General features: G+C 38.8%; 2 protein-coding genes across 3 annotated transcripts in view; both read right to left on the bottom strand.

Annotated features, from left to right (window-relative positions):
* celf3a (cugbp, Elav-like family member 3a) overlaps window positions 1–11,585 on the bottom strand; it is a 38,317-nt gene extending 26,732 nt beyond the window's left edge. For both annotated transcript variants that reach the window (XM_082187237.1, XM_082187238.1), the window contains exons 1-5: window positions 11,441–11,585; window positions 6,424–6,513; window positions 3,343–3,596; window positions 1,467–1,744; window positions 974–1,056 (exon numbers count right to left, since the gene is read on the bottom strand). In XM_082187237.1, the coding sequence (XP_082043363.1) occupies window positions 974–1,056; window positions 1,467–1,611 (228 nt within the window). In that variant the 5' untranslated portion in view covers window positions 1,612–1,744; window positions 3,343–3,596; window positions 6,424–6,513; window positions 11,441–11,585. The remainder of the gene's footprint in view (window positions 1–973; window positions 1,057–1,466; window positions 1,745–3,342; window positions 3,597–6,423; window positions 6,514–11,440) is intronic.
* A 210-nt stretch (window positions 11,586–11,795) lies between these two features.
* rprd2a (regulation of nuclear pre-mRNA domain containing 2a) overlaps window positions 11,796–25,370 on the bottom strand; it is a gene marked incomplete at its 3' end in the record, with an annotated part of 30,024 nt that continues 16,449 nt past the window's right edge. The window contains exons 2-10 of the mRNA XM_082187203.1: window positions 22,229–22,358; window positions 20,998–21,131; window positions 20,320–20,378; window positions 20,066–20,192; window positions 19,779–19,954; window positions 15,616–15,970; window positions 15,215–15,484; window positions 14,744–14,947; window positions 11,796–13,474 (exon numbers count right to left, since the gene is read on the bottom strand). Of these exons, the coding sequence (XP_082043329.1) occupies window positions 11,796–13,474; window positions 14,744–14,947; window positions 15,215–15,484; window positions 15,616–15,970; window positions 19,779–19,954; window positions 20,066–20,192; window positions 20,320–20,378; window positions 20,998–21,131; window positions 22,229–22,358 (3,134 nt within the window). The remainder of the gene's footprint in view (window positions 13,475–14,743; window positions 14,948–15,214; window positions 15,485–15,615; window positions 15,971–19,778; window positions 19,955–20,065; window positions 20,193–20,319; window positions 20,379–20,997; window positions 21,132–22,228; window positions 22,359–25,370) is intronic.

The raw sequence follows: 25,370 nt of genomic DNA, 5'->3' as shown, positions 1-25,370 counted from the left end.
CAAGGAAAAACAATCTAAGCAGATGCTCGCAAACATTGGTTCTCGGAAACTAAGGCACAACGTGGTCTCACTTCAATTTAATTTTGTCGCTTCTAACACTACTCAGCCAGTCTTCGATGTTACGTGATGTGACATACGGAGTAATAAAGCCATATATCCCTTCATTAGCCTACGTCTGGTGGGACCACAATTGGCTCGGAGTCTGTTCAGATGCACCAGAAGCTTCTGTTTGGCCGCTCAGTCCACATCGTGTCTCTGCTTTTACGGCGTCTTCGCATGCAGCTTCCTCTTGTGCAAATTAAACTCGCTTAAATAGAATCTGAGGGGAAGCAAAAGATTCCCTGTGGGTTTGCTTGCTTCAAGTCTAATCAACAGGAAAAAAAAAAACATCACGCGAGCACTGAGCGTATAGTTGTATTAATTCCTCATTAAATCTCAAAACAGACCATATAATCTCATCCTCGAGTTCTATACATTGACGTCAAGAACATTCGACTCGCAACATCGCTCATAATGATCCAGTACATCTGGAAAATCTAAAAAAGTAGGTGATTTACGGATGAAAACATAAAAAGGCATTAAAAAAAGATGAAGAGATTGGAGGTTTCTGAATTTACAGGTTGCCCGTCACGGCTCTGGCACGGCAGATGGCCTAACAGCTAATCAACGACTTCAGAGAGCGACATGATCGCGGATGCCTTCAAGGATTGTGCCCTCCTACATACCTAATTAAAGTCTGTTCAGTCAACACAGATTTCCACAGATCCTGTTTCCTGAACCATCTAATGTGTTGTTTCTACTTTTAGAAACAACTTCATGTTCCCCCCACTGCGAGAAGTGCTTTATCATAAAAGATTTATTCTATATGCAGTCTGCTATATATAGACAATTGGAAATGTTTGTCTGATTTAAACAAATCAATTTTTCATACAGCCCCGTCTCTGCGTTCAGGTCATCAACAGCGACAACTCACCCCAGGCAATGTCTTCTGCTCGTGCAGTGCATTCTGGGCCTTCAAGGCTGACTCCCTCGCACAGTACGTCAAGAACGCACATCCTGAAGGAACAAGAAAACAACGTGGGATGTATAAATAAAAATATAGCAAAACCTAAACAGTCCATGAATATTAAACAGTGTTTTGCGAGCATAAAAGTATTTGACAGCTGTGACTAAGAAATAGATGAAAGAATGCATCTTTCTCACCACAGAAGCATTTTCTGTGAATAGATTTCTTTAGAAAGTTAGATCATTGGAAGCAAACTCAAAATGAAGTAGAAGGAAATTAATGCTGTCAAATTAAAGGTTAAAGTTTCTACACATTAAAACACAGTATGTGTCCTCATTAGATGCAGTAGAAGAGACGTTTCTCTTCAGATATGAAAAGGAATCTCATCTAGCACCATTAGTCTTACATCTCCTCTTGAGACTGTCCGTTCAATAGAGCCGCGTCAATCTCGTTTAATTACCTTTGTGCATTCCCGTGTACTTGTCCTTGATCACCGTGAGCTCATAGATCTTCCCAAACTGCTCAAAGATGGGCTTCAGGTCCTTCTCTTCCAGATTCCGCGGGATCTGGCCAATGAAGAGCTTGATGGCGTCGGCCTCCTTCATTAGGACAGTTTCCTAAGGGGACGGAGCGACAGCTGCGCCCGGGGTTTCAGCACTGGAGAGCGGCTCAGCGGCGGAGGAAGAGTCGCGGTGTTAAACTCGAGTCCCCGTGGAAAAGGGTTGAACCGTGACAGCTCTGCGTAAAACAAAACACATAACGCTAAAATACTCGCTAACACTTTATAATAACTCCCATTAATAAGATTTATATTTGTAAAAGGACATGTGATGCTTGTAAAGTAAACAAAGTAAAGCGTTAAAGACAGTCAGGAAGGGAATTTTATTGTTTACAACACAGTTAGCCAAACGTTAAGTATTTGAAGGAGCCTTTAAACATAACACTAAAGCTTTTATCATATATCTGTGAAATATAGAACCAATAAAGTGTCTTTAAGTTTTGCCATTGTACCGTGCGCGTGCGATAAAGTACTGGAGCGGTCTACTGTTGCTATGGTTACCTCTTCAAACCATTCCTGCTCGTGAGCGAATATATGAAAAATATGGTCACTGACTAATTTGCAACTTGTGGAGACGTTTTAAAATAATTTAATATGCATTATTAAATGTAAAACATCAACGTTTAAGACCTCCCGGCCTCAGCCGCGTTTGCAATATGAAGGTAGCTACTTTAACTAGATGTAAGAACGAAAGACCACTCACAATTCAATATGCAAATGATAAAAAAAAAAAGCCACCAATCGCCATGCCAGAATTACAATCTTCCATGTCGGTCGATTTTGAATGGTGAAATTCTCACACAATGGGAAATCTTACAAGTTATAACGTTTATATATAAAACAGATAGCACACCAAAGCTGAAATAATCTACTAAACAAAGTCTTAATGAGCGTTGATTGGTTTGTGCTGAATTAATTGCATAATATTATGGAGGACAATAAGGATTTCAATACAGTGCTGAAAGCACTGAAATGTCAAACATCATACAATGCTTAGCAGATTTGTGGTGTAAATATAATAACATTTCTAGCTATTTCAATATACACTCATGATATGTTTAAATGAATGCATTATATAATGTAAATATCAATAATTTAAGCTATTATAACATGTTATCAAAACACAGGATAAGAGTGGTTTCTATAAAGGAATTTTAAGAGAATAAAATAGTATAGCAGAACAAAGAAGCTTATGTTACGAGCTCTGGCAATAGAGCACATTAAAAGTGAATGCAATAAAATAAAAATGCTTATAAATATTGACGGATATCCCCGTAGCTTCTTTGTTTAATCCACACTGGAGGCTCAGGCGTATGTGGCTCTTTGTCACGACACCACATACGCACATACATGACAGAGAACAAAAACACGCAACTATCCATGCAACTTCACGCCTTCAAATCAATAAAGACTGAAAGAAGTTTATTCAAATCTTACGAGCTCTCTGGTGTGTGTGCAAAGCCGATATTTGCTCTCGTTTCCTTCCCTCTCTCTCTCGCTCTCTTTTGTTAATCCCAAGGGGATGTTTGTTTATTTGCTGTCTTTCTGTCTGGTTGTAGAATATGGTCTGATATTCTTCGTGCACTGATAAAGAGAGCTGATGGAGAGCGGATGGCTTGAACGCAAACCACTGTACATTCAACTAAATCCGTGCATCTGTCACCCTTGAATCGCCTTGGTTTTTGTCTCTCCGTGCCCTCTCAAATATCTCCTGTTGACTAGAATACATGCATGAATCAATAGAAGTTTAAATGCAAATAAAATGTATTTCACTCACGTTTTAATGCAGAGGCAGTGAAGAAGACGCACGGTAATGCTGTAGCCTATATTCAAGGTGTTGACACTCCGTATAACCCGTAGCTTTTGACGTCGAAAGCCGGTGTCCCCCTCCTGTCCATCTCCTGTCCTCCCTCGGGGTGTGGAAACCGTGATGCTTACTCGGATTAAGGGAGCGTCTACATTTTCCTCTCACGAACCATTGGGTGCTGTCAAATACGAACAGCTGTCCTTTTCATTTCACTCTGGTATAGCCTATTATGGAAGTAAAAAGAAGATGTAATCATGACTTATTTCTCCAAATCGCGGCTATAGTAGGCTATATCACACAATTGAGACTATTTTTTATTTGCACTATTATATCTCACAATTGCAACGGTTCCACAGTAACTTTTGTTTTTCGCGATACCTCGCATCTTGTTACTGCAACATACAAATGTATAGTTTTTTTTTAATATACTTTCTCAAAATCAAGGCTGATTGTCACGAAATACCTTTGAATAAATGTAGTACAGTACTATAATTACATTTAACAGGCGTTCTTGGTTTCTCGGAGAATGAGTTGAGTACAATGGTTTATTTATAATATTTTCCATACATACAACAAGTCAATACAATTAAAACAAACATAAAGAAAAGATAAAAAGGCGATAGGAAACTCTTTCTTTTAATTATAAAAAACAATATTTATATTAATAGTAACGAAACTGCACGTTCTCTATCCATGAAGGTGCAGGATCCAATAAGAAACAAAAAAAACAAAAACAAAAATGAACACGTTTTATTTAATGGAAATTTACAGTGATATAAATAGCTTTATGGTTCGCTACTGCTTTATTTGAGTGTTCGCTTTTGGCGTCTGCATGTAACATTTGGATGGTCCCTGATATCAAGGACTCTAATCCGCCTTTTGTTCTGTCGAGCTCTGACCACGGTGCTGAAACTACATTGAGCCAAATCATGTTTTCTCGCAAATTAACGCCCACATAAACTACGTGCTTTCCTCAATATGTGGTCGAGCAATTTCTCTCTCAGTGCGCGTTCTATCGGGGAATTCATTTTTTATTCATTCTCGATTAATATAAACAAAAAAACTGCCTAAATTAAATAAGGAGGTGATATAGACAACATCACACGCCGTGTGCTCGATTTACATCCTCCAAGGCATCAAGTGCATCTGTAATTTTTCAATGGTCAGTAGCCTAGCCTATATATCAGGCTGTATGGCTCTTAGGCTGTATGGCTCTTAGGGTAAACTCAATCAAAGACTAGTGTACTTGTGTTAATTCACTGGGATTGGCAACCATCTGCCACGAGCCCCTAAATCCGCCAATGCTACTTTTACCCTTGACCCAAAAACCCATATGACTTAAAAACGCATCTTTCTGTTGATAACCTCACATTAAGACAAAAAGCCCTCTATACTATGACTCAAAGCACGACTCATTCGCGTACACAAGAGTACGCACTTACAATCACAGATGACTCAACTGATTATACCAGACAGTTGAGTTAACGACGACATCTGCTGGTCATTTCAGTATTGCAGCACTGAGAGCTTGTCAATGGTCGAAGTCTGTGTCAAAAATGCAGGAAGATCAATTCAATTCAATGTAATATCCCAGACGATTAATATATTTTTTTCAATCAAGAGATGATAAACAAACTGCTTTCATAATTTGTGAGTAGCTTCCTTTATATCCATTCATAGAAATTCATATCAAGCTGCTTGAGGCCTTTATATCTTTGTGAGGTTTGAAACGTGATATTATCCACTCGCTTCAAGTGCACTTGCATAAAGGTCACATATACCCTGACCTTTACCAAGTGCATTCTTTCAAGCAATAACCAGTCAGTTCTGGGATATAGACTGTAACTATAGGCTTATATGCTCCTATGCATCCATTCACAAAAAAAATTCTAAAAATATTCAGCCACAAAATTGTCTGCATCTTCATTGCAAGAACAGAATAAAATAAGCCCAAATAAATACCTCTAAGAAGAGAGCAAGCTATGATAGTTGCCTTAAAGGAACACTCCACCGTTTTTTGAAATAGGGCTTATTCACCTTCTTTCCCACATTTAGATAGGTGGGCAAATGCATTTTTGTCTCAGTGCATGCATTGTTTTAGTTTGACAGGGTCTGTGCTAGCTTAGCTTAGCATAATGAATGGAATCCTTTGTTGCCAGCTAGCATGTCCTGAATAAAAGTGATATATAAAAAAAAAAAAAACTACCTAATTACTTCTTGTGGTCTGCGTATTCACAACAAGTACAAATAGCGATGCAGATTAACACTAGGCGATTTCCTAGGCAGATATTGACTTATATATTAAGGACTATATTAGGGGGAAGCACAGGCGAAGCACTGCTACTTGGGCGTGATATCTCTGCGCCCAAGTAGCAGTGCTTCGCCTGTGCTTCCCCCTAATATAGTCCCAAGTCAAAATCTGCATAGGAAATCGCCTAGTGTTAATCTGCATCGCTATATGTACTCGTTGTGAATACGCAGGCCACAAGAAGTAATTAGGTGGGGTTTTTTAATTTTTTATATAACTTTTACTCAGGACATGCTAGCTGGCAACAAAGGATTCCATTCATTATGCTAAGCTAAGCTAGCGCCAACCCTGTCAAACTAAAACAATGCATGCACTGAGACAAAAATGCATTTGCCCACCTATCTAAATGTGGGAAAGAAGGTGAATAAGCCCTATTTCAAAAAACGGTGGAGTGTTCCTTTAAGCAATAAAGTTAAGATCCATTTGTACCAGTAGAGGGAGATAGAGCTCTAACTTTCCACTATTTACTGCATTTGAAGGCCTGAGTTGTGAAACAACTTTACCAAATGACCATGTGTGCATCATCCATTGCAATAACAAATAACTTTAAGACAACATTACATTTTGTCCATTGCCCTGGAAAAACTTGTGCATTTTACCAATTGAAATGCACCACTGACTTTATAGAGCAATGCTTTGCTGTGGACTTGCAGCCTGAGACAATTCAGGCTAAGAGTTCTGGCAAATATAAAAGGATGAGAGAGACATACTTGGTGTGCTCTGTGCAACAGCATCTCCTTTACCTTGATTTGCAAGCGGATGGGATACAAGGGCATTGGATGTCCCCTCAAGCACAGCTGTTGCTGGGCAGACAAAATCCTTCACCAGAAGATCTGCATACATTGAGGATGGACAGGGGAAGTCAAATTAAACAAAAGGTTGATTGGGTTAAAAGACAAAGGACAGGAGGGGGAGGGGGAGGGGGAAGAAGTATTAAAACATTAATAGAAAGCACAACCTTACATGTATGCATCTAGTATCAGTTATAGTTATATATTTTCTGTTCAGTTTCAAACATGTGAAGAGAAAGTATGAAATTCTATCGAAATCGCATTAGTCATATTTATCAATGCATGATCATGCAAATAAGAACAAAAGCACTGGTTACTTGAGCAAAGCGTTTATTTTAATAGGCTATTTGAATTCAGGGTTAATTTCGAGTTAACTGTGTATGACGAGGGTGGGTAATTTCATGGATCGAATCCCACGCTGCACGTGCAGCTGTGGAAAGTTTTGCATGAAGCGATTAACAAATGTTTCACTTGAAACGTGCAGAGCACGCGCGCTTCGCGTATGTGGGCGTGTCCCTCACAACCAATTGAATTAAGTAGGCTTACGCTCCAGACGAGGCGAGCTGATGAACTGCAGAACATGAATGAAAAACCTCAACATCACTGTTAAACATCATCTTCGGTCCTGTACAATTTAATGGTTGTAGAATTAGCCAATGGGTTTTGTTTTATGATGTTTACTTATAATTCAAAATATTGATTTCACTAATTATATTATATATTAATATAATAATTTGACAACTGAAATTATAATAATTATGCATATGTATTAAAATGGCAAGTCTTTTAAATCTAATAATTGCGTTTTATAACTAATTATGCCTAAAATATAGCCTATGATAATTATATATTTAAAAGGTTTTTGTCTCTTATTTCCAGTTCAGAAACTCGAAATGTGTGTGTGTGTGTGTGTTATACGAGTGTTGTTTTTTTGTTTGTTTGTTTTTTTCGCAAAGAAATTCGAATAGGTAGCCTATCATATTCGATCTTACTGACACCAGAGGACATGACGAGACACTTGGTTTGACTTTCTAATGTAGGCTATTGGAAAAACGCTTCATGGTAAACCCTTGCTGTGTTTTTCAATACGCCTACGTTAGAAATTCAAAAAACTTTGAATATTCATATGAGAGAGGCGAAAACCTTTGTTTTTAAATGGTAATGGAATGCAAATAAAACTATAACCCTTGAACTCTGGCCCTTCTCAATTTCTGTCAATAAATCAATAAATTAAGAAATAATGTAGCTAACTTTAATAAACATATGTTCTCTCACTTGTATTTATTTGTGTGCACATTACATTAAGTCTGTAAAAAGTAGTAATACAAGCGGATTAGATAATGTTTAGTTTAGGCAAAACATTAACCTCAATTGCCAAGTTTCACAAAGGGTTCATGACACCCAAAAATTTAAATTCTGTCATCATTTACTCACCCTTATGTTTTTCCAAACCTGTAGAAGTTTCTTTCTTCCGCTGAACTAAAAAGATATTTTGAAGAATGTTGGTAACCAGACAGTTGATGGTGTACCAAGCAATAGCCACCATTGACTTCCATAGTTTCTTTTTTTCCTACCAAGTAAGTCAATGGCTACCATCAACTGTCTGGTTATCAACATTCTTCAAAAAAATCTTCTTTTAAGTTCAACAGAAGAAACTCATACAGGTTTGAACAACATAAGGGTGAGTAAATTATGTCAGAATTTTAGGGTGAAGTATCCCTTTAAGCCTAGTCCTAGTATGCAGCGTTTTCATCAGATCTTTCTACCAAATCACAACACATTAATATGTTATGACTGTATTTTTGGAAACGATTTATGACCTCAAAACTCTTCTCTTCATGTACATCTGCTGTTTTCCATGAGAGGAGATCAGCCGTATAAAGCAGGGACCTCAGAGGGCGAAAAGAGAGTTTGAAAACCCCTGGTGTGAAACTATAAAGAATTTTGCTCAACACCAGATGTTTTCTTGTCATGAGTGTGTTCTTTTCTGAAGAAAAATTAAACTTTTAAATGAACAGCAAAAGGCATGTGCTAGTTTTGATGAGGATTTTGTTGTAGGGTAGAGACTCCAATGAGTATATACCAGGACTGATTGGGCTCCCCTTGGCACAGGGCCCAGGACAACATTCAGGGTTGTCTCCCCCTGCTGACGACCATGTGTAAATATTTTTGTTTTGCAACTTACATCAAATATACTAGTGGTTACACCATCATATTTCTACAGACATTAAAGATTAAGGCAATTAGTGAACTGTTCAGCTTTAACGGGTCTTAAGCAATTGAATGCTTATTTTATGATTTTAAACACTTCGCTACTAAAATAAATGCCTTTAAGGGTTAGTTCACCCAAAAATTTAATTCTGTCATTAATTGCTTACCTTCATGTCGTTCCAACCCTGTAAGTCTTTTGTTCGTCTTCAGAACACAAATTAAGAACTTTTTGATGAAATCTGAGAGGTTTCTGTACCTTCATTAACTACCACTTTGACGCTCCAAAAAATACATAAAAAGATTGTAAAACTATTGCATATAAATCGAGAAGTTTTGTCCAAATTTTCTGAAGAGACACTCTCTCTTTATATGATGAACAGATTGAATTTAGGCTTTTATTCACATATAAACATTCATCAATTCACACATCAGTTGTGGTAAACAAGCTTGTGCATGTTCGCTTGACGTGCGAGAACCAATGAAGTTCATTCTCGTGTTACGCAGCGCGTTTGAGCTTCCGCAAGAACCAATGAGATTCATTCTCGTGTTACGCAGCGTTTTTGAGCTTCTGTAAGAACCAATGAGGTTCATTCTCGTGTTACACTGCACGTTTGAGCTTCCGCAAGAACCAATGAGATTCATTCTCATGTTACGCAGCGTTTGAGCTTCTGTACGAGGTTTGTTCTTGTGCGTCAAGCAGGTTCGGTTGAGCCTGATCAATGTTCGCTGATCAATGTTTATATGTGAATAAAAGCCTAAATTCAATCTGCTCATCAAATAAAGAGATCGAGTCTTTTCAGAAAATTTTTACTAAATCGCTCAATTCATATGGGTTAGTTTTACGATCTCTTTATGAACTTTTTGAAGCGTCAAAGTGGTAGTTGCGTAGCTGTCAATGGAGGGACAGAAAGCTCTCCGATTTCATCAAAAAGATCTTCATTTGTGTTCCGAAGATGAACGAAAGTATTACAGGTTTGAAACGACATGAGGGTGAGTAATTAATGACAGAAGTAAAAATTTTGGGTGAAATAACCCTTTAATTTTTCCAACTGCATCACTTTAGTTATTTAGCTAGTTTCTCATTATTTAACATTTTACAGTAAATTATCCAATTATTGTGCTTATTTTTCTTTTTGATGAAAGAAAGTTGAAGAATGACAGACGTGATATATTGAGGCACCGAGAAAAGCCAGTTTCAAAAGGTACTGGAATGTTTTACTTTTATGATCCAGACCTTAAAGATTTCTGAAACGTCGGAATTAAACGAAATGGCTTTGATCATTGCCAAAATCCTTCCTAAAGAACGAGGCAAATTTCTTTATTACTTTACGCGTTTTTGCTGTTGTATTAATCAAGGGGGGGAAACTCAGGAAGTTGTTACCCTGATTTGATTCAAGGATCTGACTCCATAAACATTCGTGTACATGCAATCAGCCACAGCTGATCCTCGAGAATAAGTGATGTTAAATGAAGTGGAACTATGATGCTTATAACAGGTCTTATATTAGAGCAAGGAGTTCTTGTGTAAATTCTTCTATGCTACACTTATTTCGGAGAAAGACACACAACTTAAATGTGACCAGAGTTATCTCTAGAAAAAGACCTTACTTGATTTGAAAAAAAACGTATCTTTAACTGTGTCTGCATATAATTTGACAAATTAAACAGTTAAGTGTGCAAATGTAAGCCTAAAGTGAGGTAAAAATGCAAGAATTTCAGAGGTAAATACTCTGCAAACCAGACTAGAGTATGTGAGAGGAGCGTTTTGTCCAGGATCACTAAGTCGGAAGCAGGAAACCCAAAGTGGAACTGAAACGGATCGATTATAGAACGCTTTGAGTGAGGTGAATAATTTAGCTTGAATTAACTGTATGCTTTTTCGTATTTCATTGCTTATTAGAAATGGTTTGCTAAAATGCTATGATAAAAATGGCATTCATTAACTAATTTTAACACCAAGTAATTAGGAAATTTACTTTAAATGGGATTCAATTCCTTTGATTTTGGTTCTAGAATTAAACATGGTGTAGGACAAATCTCAGTCATTTCTAATCAACATGAGTTGCAGCCATTTAGCTACAATATTTTTCTGCATATGTGTTGATCATTTTATTGATGAATGTTCGCGAAAATGTGAAGAGCAAAGAAATCAGTCACTGAAGCAACTGAGATGAAAAGACTCAAAGAAATCATGGTTGAGACTGCACTTCCCCACAGTAATTTGTTTTGTTTTCAAACACATCTTTATTTAAATCAGTACAGTAAAAGCCTCTGGGAACTGAGGGAGGCCATGACGATTCTGCCCGACAACTTCTTTTCTTCTGTGTCTTCTGCCACTGTTGGCAAAAATGGCTTGTCTCTGTACACCTCAGCACCTTACCTCAAAATTGTAAAGATTACTTTTTCTCTACACTGCTGTTTCTCCATGACAGACGATAATGAAGCTTAACTACCTGTTAGGGCTACATTTAATTACAAGTACAAAATAAGATGTGGTGAATCAAAACTACCAGCTTTGCATAACAATATAGCTTGATCATCAGTAGAACTTAACTTCAGAAGTAAAAAAATATTACATATCAATCTTAATTAAATGTTGATCCAAAAAAAACTTTGAGGTCTTTCCCAAAGATATTTTGCAAGATACAAGCGCTAACATTTTTACTAAGGGAAAGGACATTTTGAATTAACTTTTAAATCTGATTGACAGAAAAACTATAGAAATTAAAGAATTAATGAAATGAAATAGAATAACCACCTCTTGTTTTGTCTGCATTCAGATTCCATCTCATTCCACGCCAGATATTCTTTCCATTTCTCTGCTCCAGTGCTCCTTGACATCTTGCCGCACAACTGCTCATGGTATGCATGTCTTGATCATGGAACAGAACAGATCTTGCTCAAGAGTTTTTAGTGATCTGGTTGCATCCCCCTGGTAACTTGAATAAATTTGCACTTCTCTATTGTGATCTCGTGAAGGAGTTCAACACCATCTCCTTCGCGTCACTGTCCACAGCAATCTTTGACTTGCTGATAACCCAACAGCACTTGGACTTTACTTGCTCACTGTGACATGCACTAAACACCTGAGCATAAGAATCACAATAGACACTTCAGTAATGCGGAGGCAAGTAAGGTCTTTTTGGGGGATAAAATGGGCCCCTGACTCTGGGAGGTCCGCCAAAGGGTGGGCCGGGTCGCTTGCCTCTTGGAAAGGGCAGCTGATGGTGGACCAGTGGTGGTCGATGAAGGGGCCTTGGAGGTGGATAGTGCCCAGGGTGAGGTGGACGAACATGGTGTGGCGGTCGAGGCCTGTGCTCCAGGTGAGGAGGAACCCTGTGCTCTGGATAGTGAGGAGGTATTTCTTCAGGATAATACTCTGGTGCTGGTGAAATTGGGTGCATGTCATAATGAGGGGGAGATGGGCTATGTGGTGGATGGTCGTAGTATGGGTCAAAGTATGGATCTTCAGGTAAAGGTCGAGAAGGACTTGGGGCTTCATGGTAACCCCTTACTGGAGGAGGAGAACCAATGCGGTGATGGGGTATACTTGGAGGATTCTGCAGAGGTACTCTTGGTGGATGTTGATGGTTATAGTCCAATGGACCATTCGGAGGGATGTTAGGAGCATGGTGTGGTGCATGAGCAGAGTGAGAAGCCCCTTCCCCATGTGGATAGAAAGGCTCCTTGTTTGGAACCTCATGAGACAAGCGTTCATAATCGAATCCTGGGGCACATGAGCTATCAACACCACCTCGTTCTGCTTCACCGAAAGGTTCCTGCAAATCCCTGGTAGCACAAGGACCACTTGCCCTCAAAGAAGATGCTGGAGGCATGAAGTCTTGAGGTGGAGGAGGAAGATTTGGGATAGGTGGGAGAGGTGTGGTAAAGAAATTAGGTGCAGCGAGATCCTGTCTTGGTTCTTTGGCAAGGTATGTTTCTGCATTGTATGTGTCAGAGCTGGGCAACACTTGCTTCTCTTGATTATCTCGATATGCATAGCTGCCTTCCACCAGTTTAGGATTTGGTCCCATTTCATGGATTACAGGGTTTTGTCTCAGCTCTTGACGCATCACACCGGATCTCTCGGTGGCCTCTACACTGTCTCTCAAAGGTTGTTGGTGGCTGGACATAGAAGAAGAACGCATAGCTTCAATGCGCTGATGCCGCTTTGCTTCTGCCTCCGCAAGAGAGGGCACAGAGGTTCGAAAGTCTTTTTTTGGTTCAAACTTCTGGTGAATTTCCGTATGAGGTTGTGGATCAGTGTGTGCATTTTGCACCTGCCAAGATGTTGATTTAGCATCTAAAGCTGTGGACGTAGACGCTGTTTGCCCCTGCTGATATGGAAATGGCTCTGTTTGGGGATCATCCATAATTTCGTCTTGCGTTGGTGTAGCACCAGCTTCATCCCTTACAGGGGTTCCTCCAAGGTTCTCTGCACTTGCTGAAGGGCTATCAACAGTTACCTTAGGCCATGGCAGAATAGATGGAAAACCTAAATTAAAGCCTTTCAGTCCTGCATTCCCTTGGAGTAAGTTATCAATCTTGCAGTCCAGGGTAGAATTGAGAGAAGAGCAGGGATCTACTTTTTCATTCGCAATATTGGACTGCAAAGGAGTAGGCTCCACACATCCTTGAGAGGTAGGATCCCTGGCCAATGGGACACTAGGTGGAGTAGGTAACACTTTAGGAATTGTATGAGTCTCAGCTGTTACAGGAGGAGGAGATTGCTTGTCAGAAATTGAAGTTGTGGTGGTCTTTGCAGCCGGGTTATTTAGCAAAGACGACAGACCTGGCAGGAAAAATTAGGGATAGGGATGCAAGGGTCAGCAGATTAATTTAAAAACACACCACATTTTCTAAAGAACCTGTACAGAGTCTTTTCTCATATCATCTGCTGTTTCTAACACAACTAGGCAAAAGGTCTATAACGTTTTAAATCAACATGATACAACATTCTCAACACATTTAACTTCTGTAATGTGACATTTCTACGTAAACAGTATATTCAACAAGAAGGGAATGCATCCATTAGGAATTGTGGGCAAAAGTATCAGAATAAAGACAAAACTGAATGGGAGTTCGCATTCGACTGTGGAGGGCTATACTTTGCTCCTGAAACACTGCCTGTCTGGCACCAACTTTTGGCACATAGAGGCTAAAGGTCAAGCTCACCCTTGAAAGCATCGCAATGTATACCAATGCCATTGCCTATACAGGATATCCCAATGCTTTATTTTTCCCCAGATTCATTGTTATTTGCCATAACCTTAATTTTAAACTCAGCAAAAAAGAAACATCCCTTTTACAGAATTCCGCATCTTGATTGGAAAGGTTTTAAAAAATTAAAATAAAGCTAGTTCAATGACCCATAAATAATTATTGCACATAAACCTGTGGAACAGGCCTTAAGACACTAACAGTTTACAGGCGGTAGACAATTAAGGTCACAGTTCCAATAACTTATCACATTAAAGAAACCTTTCAACTGACTCTGAAAACACCATGAGAAAGATGCTCAAAGTCCCTTCTCAATCGCTTGGCATAAATCTGTATTCGTTGATTGCAAACTGTGCTGAATCCTTGAGCCTGTAGAACGCGCAGCAGCGCCGTGTTATTTACTTCGAAATATGCAGAGGGGCACACATTTAAATAAATCATAGCCCTTTGAAGTTTAACAATCAATCACAATAAGCCATATCATGATTCCTGTCATGAAGTGTCTTTTTTTTTTGCTGAGTTTAGTAATGTTATATAACCACGTTAACTATGAGCAACATTATTGAAAAAAAGACATATTACCTAAAACAACAGCTTAAAATGTCATTTAGCTTTTTGGCTTTTGATTAACATGATTACTGGCCTAGGTGACATCATTTGTTTCAAAGGTGGAGCAAGTTATTACATTTTTATAAGATTACAAAGTAAAACATGTTTTCTTCTGAATAGCATACGCTGATGAAGTCACACTACGTGAGTCTGCAAACATGTATTAGAAGAAAACTTAAGTTAATTTTGATTGAATGAATTTCTTATCCCAACTCTTTGGATATCATCTTACTTTTCCAGTTCTCACCCTGAAAACCCCCATGGGTTTGTGTTTTGGATAAAGCGCTGAGCAAAGTGTTGGTGCTGATGTCCACCCTAGAAAGGATGCTGGCCAGCGGATTGGCTGGAGGGGCAGTAGCGGGGGGAGTCTTCTGAGTTGAGCTTGGAGTGGAAGGTATACTTGGGGAGGACCGAGATACAGGACTTACTCCTACAGCTGCAAAGGAAAAAGCAATGATTGAATGCACGATGTTACATAAAAATGTACATTTTTCATGTAAATTATTTTACTTTTGGGCTTTTCTGACACTTTTTACTGACAGATAGCAGAGTGGAGACACAACACAGGCCACATTCAAACCTGCATTTCTCAAATGAGCACTACGGCTTACCACTGGGCCATGGATCTGACCAGTATGCAATTTTGATAGGCTTTTTCAACCTGTGTATAACATGCAGTACAAATCAAACTACAACATCTCACCTGAGTTCTTCATAACGTTTGTGATTGTGCTGAGGATGGAGCTGATCTTGCCTAGATCAACGCCTTCAAGGTTGACTGGCAGTGACTGTGTGGTTGGTGTGGTTGGTGTTGTTGTTGTTGTTGTTGTTGTTGTTACTGTTAAAGGAACTGCCACTGCTGTGGTCATGATCTGCTTTGTTTGTGTGCCTTCATTTGTTTGTAAAGATTCTGTGACAATTGGAGTGACAGAGGACTGTTTGGACACAACAGCAGGGGCCACACGTTCCTCTACTGTAAGGAGGAAACAAAATTAAGAAGTAATTTAATAAAACCCTGCACCATAACAGCTTAACCATCAGCTTTTATTGAATGTGAGAAACATGCTGAATGCCAAATATAACATAGTAAAGGTGCTCTAGTACCTATGATGGCAGGAGTTTCTGTTTCCTCTACATCCGAGAGCTCCATGTCCTCTATGTCACGATTGTCTTTTTCTCCCACAGAGACACTTGGTGGTGGGGAACCCCCATCAGATGAGAGGGGGCTGGGAGCATCAGCCAAAGCAATAAGGTCCTCCTCCATCGCCTGCCCATCCAGCTCTGGGTCTGGGGTACCAATCCTTTCCAGAGCGTGGAAGGGTGACTCGGAGCCCGTTGGTGAAGGGGCATCTTCAATGGGAGAGGGGACGGGGGAGTCATCTGGATCAGGCACCATACCCTTCAGTGCATCGAGTTTGCGCTTAAGGTGCGACACCCGGTTCGCAAATGTCTCGTAGGCCTGGAAATGTATGATTTGAAGAGATGTTCCACTATTAGTTTCACAATATTTGCACATCAACAATATGAGCAATACGACCATGCATTACTGTTCAAAAGTTTGGGGTCAGTAAGCTTATTTTTATAGAAATGAATGATTTTATTCAGCAAGGATACATTTCATTGATTAAACGTGTCAGTAAAGATATTTTACAAAAGAGTTTTCCATTTTAAATTAATACTTTTGGATTGAAAAGTCTTCTCATCAATAAATCCTGGGGGAAAAACGGATCACGGTTTCCACAGAAATATCAAGCAGTTTTTTAATATTATAAAAAACTATTATAATATTATCAATATTAATATTGATATAAGACTGGAGTAATGGCTGCTGAAAATTTTGCTCTACCATCACAGCAATAAATTACATTTTAAAATATATTTTAAATTGAAACTAGTTATTTTAAATTGAAAGAATATATATATATATATATATATATATATATATATATATATATATATATATATATAAAACAATATTACTGCTTTTACTTTATTTATCTCATCAAATAAATGCAGCCTTGAGCATAAGACACTTCTCTCAACAACATTTAAAGTTACATATAAGTGTATATTTTAAATAATTTTGTTTAAACCAATATTGTGAATATTGCATTGATGTTAACATGATTTTCACCATGAAGTTCCCTAGATTGTGTCCACTCACAAATAATAATAAAAAAAAACAATGAAAATGTCAGAGCAAGTATATATATATATATATATATATATATATATATATATATATATATATATATATATATATATATATATATACAGTGAGGAAAATAAGTATTTGAACACCCTGCTATTTTGCAAGTTCTCCCACTTGGAAATCATGGAGGGGTCTGAAATTGTCATCGTAGGTGCATGTCCACTGTGAGAGACATAATCTAAAATAAAAATCCAGAAATCACAATGTATGATTTTTAAACTATTTATTTGTATGATACAGCTGCAAATAAGTATTTGAACACCTGTCTATCAGCTAGAATTCTGACCCTCAAAGACCTGTTAGGGCGCTTTCACACTGGCAGTTTAGTGCGGACCGGGGCACGGTTCGCATGAAAAATCGCTAATGTGAACGCTGTCATCGGACCCGGGTGCGCACTAGAGTACCGAACCCGAGACTACCTGGAGGAGGTGGTCTGAGCTCGGTTGCTCCCGAACCGTGGCGCGATTCGCGTTAATGTGCAAGCAACACGGACTCGGGTGCGTGCTTGTTCAGGAAGTATAGTATCCCGCGCATGCGTATCACTGTCGCATCAGTGAAAAATCTTCTGCGAGCAGCAGAAACACGGCGTCCCCTGGATATGTGCTGAATTACACCATGTAATGAACATAAACGTAGTTGTCTCTCACTATGTTGTGCATAATAGCACCAAAAAAACAGACAAATTACAGCTATGCTCAGTCGAGTTGTATTCTCCATGCGTTTTCCGTGTGCGTTTGCGATGACGTAAGATCACTGCAAACGCACCTGGGTTCGATACAACTAATTGAGTGTGAAACCAGACCAACGCTGCGGGGGGCGCCGGGAACTAGCGCACTCGGGCTCGGACCGCAGCAAACGAACCCAGTGGAAAAACGCCCTAAGTCTGCCTTTAAAATGTCCACCTCCACTCCATTTATTATCCTAAATTAGATGCACCTGTTTGAGGTCGTTAGCTGCATAAAGACACCTGTCCACCCCATACAATCAGTAAGAATCCAACTACTAACATGGCCAAGACCAAAGAGCTGTCCAAAGACACTAGAGACAAAATTGTACACCTCCACAAGGCTGGAAAGGGCTACGGGGAAATTGCCAAGCAGCTTTGTGAAAAAAGGTCCACTGTTGGAGCAATCATTAGAAAATGTCACTGTCAATCTCCCTCGGACTGGGGCTCCATGCAAGATCTCACCTCGTGGGGTCTCAATGATCCTAAGAAAGGTGAGAAATCAGCCCAGAACTACACAGGAGGAGCTGGTCAATGACCTGAAAAGAGCTGGGACCACCGTTTCCAAGGTTACTGTTGGTAATACACTAAGACGTCATGGTTTGAAATCATGCATGGCACGGAAGGTGCATGGCACTGTATTAAGGAGAGGATGACCGGGGCCATGTATTGCGAGATTTTGGGGAACAACCTCCTTCCCTCAGTTAGAGCATTGAAGATGGGTCGAGGCTGGGTCTTCCAACATGACAATGACCCGAAGCACACAGCCAGGATAACCAAGGAGTGGCTCTGTAAGAAGCATATCAAGGTTCTGGCGTGGCCTAGCCAGTCTCCAGACCTAAACCCTATTCATGGATTTCATCCGGTCCCTTTCCACAGGTGTATTAATCAAGCACAATGCAGTCTGCATTTATAATCTAGGTGCTTGATTTTATACACCTGTGGAAAGGGACCGGATGAAACCCATGAATAGAGAATCTTTTGAGGGAGCTCAAACTCCGTGTTTCTCAGCGACAGCCCAGAAACCTGACTGATCTAGAGAAGACCTGTGTGGAGGAGTGGGCCAAAATCCCTCCTGCAGTGTGTGCAAACCTGGTGAAAAACTACAGGAAACGTTTGACCTCTGTAATTGCAAACAAAGGCTACTGTACCAAATATGAACATTGATTTTCTCAGGCGTTCAAATACTTATTTGCAGCTGTATCATACAAATAAATATCATACATATATTACCACTATCAAAAACATATTAAACCTGGCAAAACTAATAACCACAAATTAAATTATCCCAGAAATGTGGAAATTTCAACAATTATTTATAAAAGGGTTAAAACTATACACATATTTTTATGAAATGGTCAAATGTGGCCATCACAGACAGGCTAAATAAAACAACATTGCTACATAATGGTCAGGATGTCTTTGTTTTTGTACAAATTCAATTGCGGCACAATGCAGCTGAAACCACTAAAAGCATTAAATGAGCATTTGGTCATTACTTCTGAAAGGGCTATTTGCTGCTTTCAAATATAAAGATAGTTTTTTATATGTGCACTGAAATATTGAGTCTGCTAGAAGACCTGAGGCTGCTGTGAGTGAGGAGATTAAGAGCTCTTGTTGAAGCAAACGGAAATAATTCGATTTCATAAAGTGCTTTTTGGAAATATAAATAAAACAACGTTTTACTTATTTCCTACGCAGCCATTTCATTTAAAAAAGACCTGATGGCTCTCTACATTTATTCCAGTCTACAAGTGTGAAGAATTCCTACATTTAGTCATATTCGAGAACAAACACAGCAGTGTAAATTATATTGTACAGCTAATTAGCTAAGTGTAGCTAATGTATGTTTACTAAGAATATCATTTCAAATTTCACCCAAAAAATATCATTAAAGTCCCCCTGTGGAGATAATCAAGCTTTTAATGTTGTTTATATGTCTATGTGGTGTTTTTAATATGCTTTAAGACAAACCATGAGCAAATTTATAAGTCAACATATTTGCTGAGGATTTTCTCCTTAAAACTGCAGTGAAATCGCTGGTGTTTCTGATGTCACAAACTACCTTGCAACCAATCATGTCAACGTGTGCTCGTCAGTGAGTGGATCTCTGAGCTGGTGTGAGTGAGTGGAGGCGGGGCTACTTTGAATATTCATAGAACCACGTATACTAAATGAGGCACGGGTGTAGAGTTACATTCAAGCTCTTTTAAGGCATAAAGACATTTTTACTCAAGGAAAAAAAAAATACATTTAAATATGTAATTTTGGTGATCACATATGAGTTTTAAGGGATACAATTATTACTTTAAACTAATCTGCAATACTCACTTTAGCCACAATCTTGACCTCTTTATATTGCATCTCGTAGAAAATGTCCGCACTCTCCAGAGCTTCCATCAAAGGAGGGCCTTTTTTGACCTCTCCATCCAGAAAGGAAACAAACTCCTGTAGCTTTGTGCTCCCATCTTCAAAGTCTTTAGAAAACCTTTTACCTCCTGCCTTGTCTAAAGTGTGAGATGCAGGAAAAAAAAAGCATGAACACGTGAAAAATATCTATAATTCATGCAGATCCATTTATTACAAATTCAGAATTCAGAAACATACTGTTTACCGACCTTTCAGTTTCTTCAGAGCCTCTGTGCTGCACACATCCACTCTCATTGCAGCTAACTGTTTCTCTTTGAGCTCAATCTCATCCATTGAATTCCTGTACGTGGACAGATGCTCGATAAACGCTGAGGGCTGACAGGTTAAAATAAAAACAAGTAGGTTAGAAGTTAAATAATTGAAAACTATAATCATTTTCAAATTTGCCCAACCAAGGGGTCCACAGAGTTATTCAAGTCTAGTGGGAATATTGAATATTTACCACAAACTCGGCGACAATCTTGGATTTCAGGGCTGATCTGGTGTTGACTGGAGCTGAAACTAAAATTAAGGGGAAAAAATCATTACTTCATTATAAAAATGTGTAAGTTTTAACCTTTTATTACATTAAACCACACAGTAAAATATATATTAAAACGCTAAAGACTGTCAATGTTAAACTGTCAATGTAACACTGACAGGCACATAAAATACTCTCAAGAGGAACATTAACACATCCTTAAAGAGGTCATATGATGCTATTTTAAAAGTTTATTATTCAAATTTTTAGGGTGAAACAGAATTGGTTAACATGCTTTAATGGTTAAAAACATTATTTTTCCACATAATGTACATTATTGTATCTCCTCTATTCCCAGTCTCTCTGAAACACGCTGATTTCTACAAAGCCCATCCTTCTGAAAAGCTCAGAGTGCTCTGATTGGCCAGCTGACCCTGTGCGTTGTGATTGGCCAAACACTTCAACTGTGTCGGAAATGTAACGCTCCTTACCATAATCAAGGCTTCTAAAGCATTTGTAAACTGTGTGTAATCTGTGTAACTGTGCAGATCGTATACATGCACAAACAGATACATTAAAGGAATGTATTCACACTAAAGGAAAAAGAAAACATTAAAAAGCATCATATGACCCCTTTAAATCTTAAAGTGCAATTCAGACCTTTCACTGGTTCTTCTTTCCGAACCAAATTGTTCCTCAGCTGACTGATGAACTCCTCTGAATAGACATTTCTCTCTTCCCAAATGGACAGTATCCTCACCACTGACTTGTTCACCTTAGAATCCTTTGTGGCACTGAAATGAAATCACATACGTTTATAAAGATTCATAAGGTTAATTTCACACAATGCAAATGATAGATTTTGGAAAATAATTTGCATGCAATGAGTCACATTTAATAAAGCAACCACATCTACAATACACATTTACAGTGCTTAGTTAAAAGCAGCCGTTTCTAGTGAATAATTGGATGCAGAATCAGACAAAAACGTTGTCAGTCACTGATGTCATTGTAGAAACACTTTTTATATTTCACATTTACGGTCAACCATGATTTATTCAATAAATATGATTCCTAAAAATATATGTAAATAATGTATAATTCAGATGCATTGACTGATATTTGATCGTCTGTCATTATTCTAAACTAAATTGTCAAAATGCAAAAACTAATTTTCTTTCTTTTTTTTTTTACATAGAACATTTGACTTAGCATTTATTTTAAATAAATGACACCTAATTTAAAAAAGTAAAACATTTATAATTAGCTTCAAAACATTGTTTTGTGGAGATGGTTCAATATTTGGTTCTTGACTCTTTATCGGGTAACTGTGTGGAATTTGGAAAATGAATCAGGGAAAAATACTTCCAGAACTAGGAATGCAGAGGAAGTTTGTGGCCGTGCAGAAGAAATCTGGGGTGCGTTTCCCGTATAACGATGTAGCTCGCTGATAAACTACCACAGTACGATGCATCATTTGAGAAACTAACCAACTAGCCACGACTGTTTGCTGAAACCGTAGTACCATGGTCGCACCTCCGTTGTTTGAACCACATTTGTTTAACAATATAGGACTGTTGTTAAGGACGTCACGTGCAGGTAGAGGAGTAATAACCTCTGATTAAACTGATTAATCTATTAGCTTGCTTATTAATAAGCCCAAGATCATGATCTATTTAAGTCCACGTCATTTAACAAGAACTGCTTCTAAACACAGCTTGAGAGCTGTAGTTCCAACCACCTAAATGTGCAATGCTGTTTGCATATTCACTGGATCTGTTGGACCAAATATTTTAACTATGTTTGCAACGACGAAACTTGTGACCATAGTTGGCTAATGATGATTTTGGGAAACGCACCCCTGGTTAGTCTCATGTTCTCGCAGTCTCACCTGATGAGGTTCATAGCTTCTGGTAGCATATCAGTGAAGGTGGTCCGGTAGACTATGGCATTTTTCCTTTTACAGTTCTGAATGACATCATTCGCCAGATAGAAGAGATTGAGCCTGTGTGCTGCATCCGCTGGGAAAAGAACAAGGAAAAGTTTAACTTCATTAAAAGTCAAGTCAAGTCAAGTCAAGTTTATTTGTATAGCGCTTTTCACAATACAGATTGCATCAAAGCAGCTTCACAGTATTAAATTAAAATAATACAACAAAGTTTGTTTCAAGAGGAATTTATTGATTGATAAAATTAAATTAAATATCCCCAAAATATCCCCAAAAGAAAACCTTAGTTTAATGGTCCACTTATAATGGCAAGGCCGTTGTCTAATATTAGTGAAGATGGGCAAACTATAATGAGGTGTAAAAATTCAGGCTAAATAACATTGAATAATTTATTTGTAAAAAATTCACAAATTTTAGCAATCTCTTTAAAAATCCATTAGACGCAACTATTATCGAAATATCTACTTTCATCAGACCAACATGATATGGGTGTTTCTTCAACTACGTTTATGGCCCAGAGCTAGTATTTTATTAACTAACACTGTGCCTTTAAATAAGACACAAAATTACAACTATAACCAGTAGATGGCAGCAGAGGAGCCCTTATTGATTTATTAGCCATTTCAACTGTTTAACATAAATGGAAAAGGAGTCTCGTGAAAAACAAAAACTTTTCTTGTGACTGAAACACAGAAAGCAATACAGAGCGTTCCTTTCATAATCACTGAAGCCGTCGGTCAGTTTAGTATGATACTATACACTCACCTAAAGGATTATTAGGAACACCATACTAATACTGTGTTTGACCCCCTTTCGCCTTCAGAACTGCCTTAATTCTACGTGGCATTGATTCAACAAGGTGCTGAAAGCATTCTTTAGAAATGTTGGCCCATATTGATAGGATAGCATCTTGCAGTTGATGGAGATTTGTGGGATGCACATCCAGGGCACGAAGCTCCCGTTCCACCACATCCCAAAGATGCTCTATTGGGTTGAGATCTGGTGACTGTGGGGGCCATTTTAGTACAGTGAACTCATTGTCATGTTCAAGAAACCAATTTGAAATGATTCGAGCTTTGTGACATGGTGCATTATCCTGCTGGAAGTAGCCATCAGAGGATGGGTACATGGTGGTCATAAAGGGATGGACATGGTCAGAAACAATGCTCAAGTAGGCCGTGGCATTTAAACGATGCCCAATTGGCACTAAGGGGCCTAAAGTGTGCCAAGAAAACATCCCCCACACCATTACACCACCACCACCAGCCTGCACAGTGGTAACAAGGCATGATGGATCCATGTTCTCATTCTCTTTACGCCAAATTCTGACTACCAACTGAATGTCTCAACAGAAATCGAGACTCATCAGACCAGGCAACATTTTTCCAGTCTTCAACTGTCCAATTTTGGTGAGCTCGTGCAAATTGTAGCCTCTTTTTCCTATTTGTAGTGGAGATGAGTGGTACCCGGTGGGGTCTTCTGCTGTTGTAGCCCATCCGCCTCAAGGTTGTGCGTGTTGTGGCTTCACAAATGCTTTGCTGCATACCTCGGTTGTAACGAGTGGTTATTACAGTCAAAGTTGCTCTTCTATCAGCTTGAATCAGTCGGCCCATTCTCCTCTGACCTCTAGCATCAACAAGGCATTTTCGCCCACAGGAGGACTGCCGCATACTGGATGTTTTTCCCTTTTCACACCATTCTTTGTAAACCCTAGAAATGGTTGTGCGTGAAAATCCCAGTAACTGAGCAGATTGTCAAATACTCAGACCGGCCCATCTGGCACCAACAACCATGCCACGCTCAAAATTGCTTAAAATCACCTTTCTTTCCCATTCTGACATTCAGTTTGGAGTTCAGGAGATTGTCTTGACCAGGACCACACCCCTAAATGCATTGAAGCAACTGCCATGTGATTGGTTGATTAGATAATTGCATTAATGAGAAATTGAACAGGTGTTCCTAAAAATCCTTTAGGTGAGTGTAGAAGAGCAATGGTACATTTAATAAGAGTAGAATATTTAAATGTTCCCTAAAAAAAAAAGAGGTTTTTGCACATTACTGTTGTTAATAAAATTCTATCTGCACATCAGTTCAAGCTCAGTGCTTCACTATTAAATTTCCAATAAACAAACATGTAATATTATTAGTAAATGCACTCATTAATGCAAAACAACAGTAATTCTATGATCAAATTAACTTTGATACATTTTCCTAGCCTGGAAATCCAGACCCAAATCTGAAAGATTAAGGGTCTGGCATAGGGGTGTGCGATATGACGATTTTTGATCGTGGACGATTAAAATGTCTCCACGATCTGCTTTTGAAGAAATATCGTAGAATCGTGCATTAGCCTATATCTGTTCTGGTGCCTGTCCCAACATACTGAACAACGCAACGTATATTCACATAAAATGTTAACGCAGCGGAACGGGACACTGCAGTTCACAAAAGTTCATAATTTGCATGTGCTTTAATGCCTTGTCGGTTAAACATTTAATTCGCGTGGTGATGCGCTGTTCTAACGTGTGCGATTCTCAGCGCGTACATGTGAAGCTCACATGCACTAAAAGCCTGTCTACCAGCGCCTGGATACTGGACTAAGTTATCTTTCGAGTCTTATTGTGCTAATACAGTTAAATACACACAAGGTTTACATAAACAAAGTCGGTTATGTCTAAAGTGAAAGCAAACTTGAGAAAATTGAGTAAATCTGCTTGTCAAATGCGTGTATATTAGACGCGTCGCGCGCAACTCTTAAAGAGACAGTAGCAATAGTAAACACGCTGCCGCTTGTCCTTAAAGGGATAGTTCACCCAAAAATAAAAATTCTCATCATTTACGCACTCTAATGTTGTTCCAAACCTGTATTAAAGCAGCACTCAGTAGCTTCGGGATTTCTTCGCTGTATTCTCGCTTTTTGCTCGCAGGTTTCTCTCTAGAGCTCCCCCCACAGCTTCGGAATAGATATTTGACAACACTGTTGTAAAAACTCGTTGGTGATTCTCAGACACCAGAGGCTAGTAGATCAACGACATCAAAGCAGATGGGACATTCTTTAAAACGTCTTCTTCATTCGGGTTCGGAC

This window comes from Leuciscus leuciscus, assembly GCF_965113295.1.
Source record: "Leuciscus leuciscus genome assembly, chromosome: 12".
NCBI lineage: Eukaryota > Metazoa > Chordata > Actinopteri > Cypriniformes > Leuciscidae > Leuciscus > Leuciscus leuciscus.
This window is presented reverse-complemented; position numbering and strand designations above follow the sequence as displayed.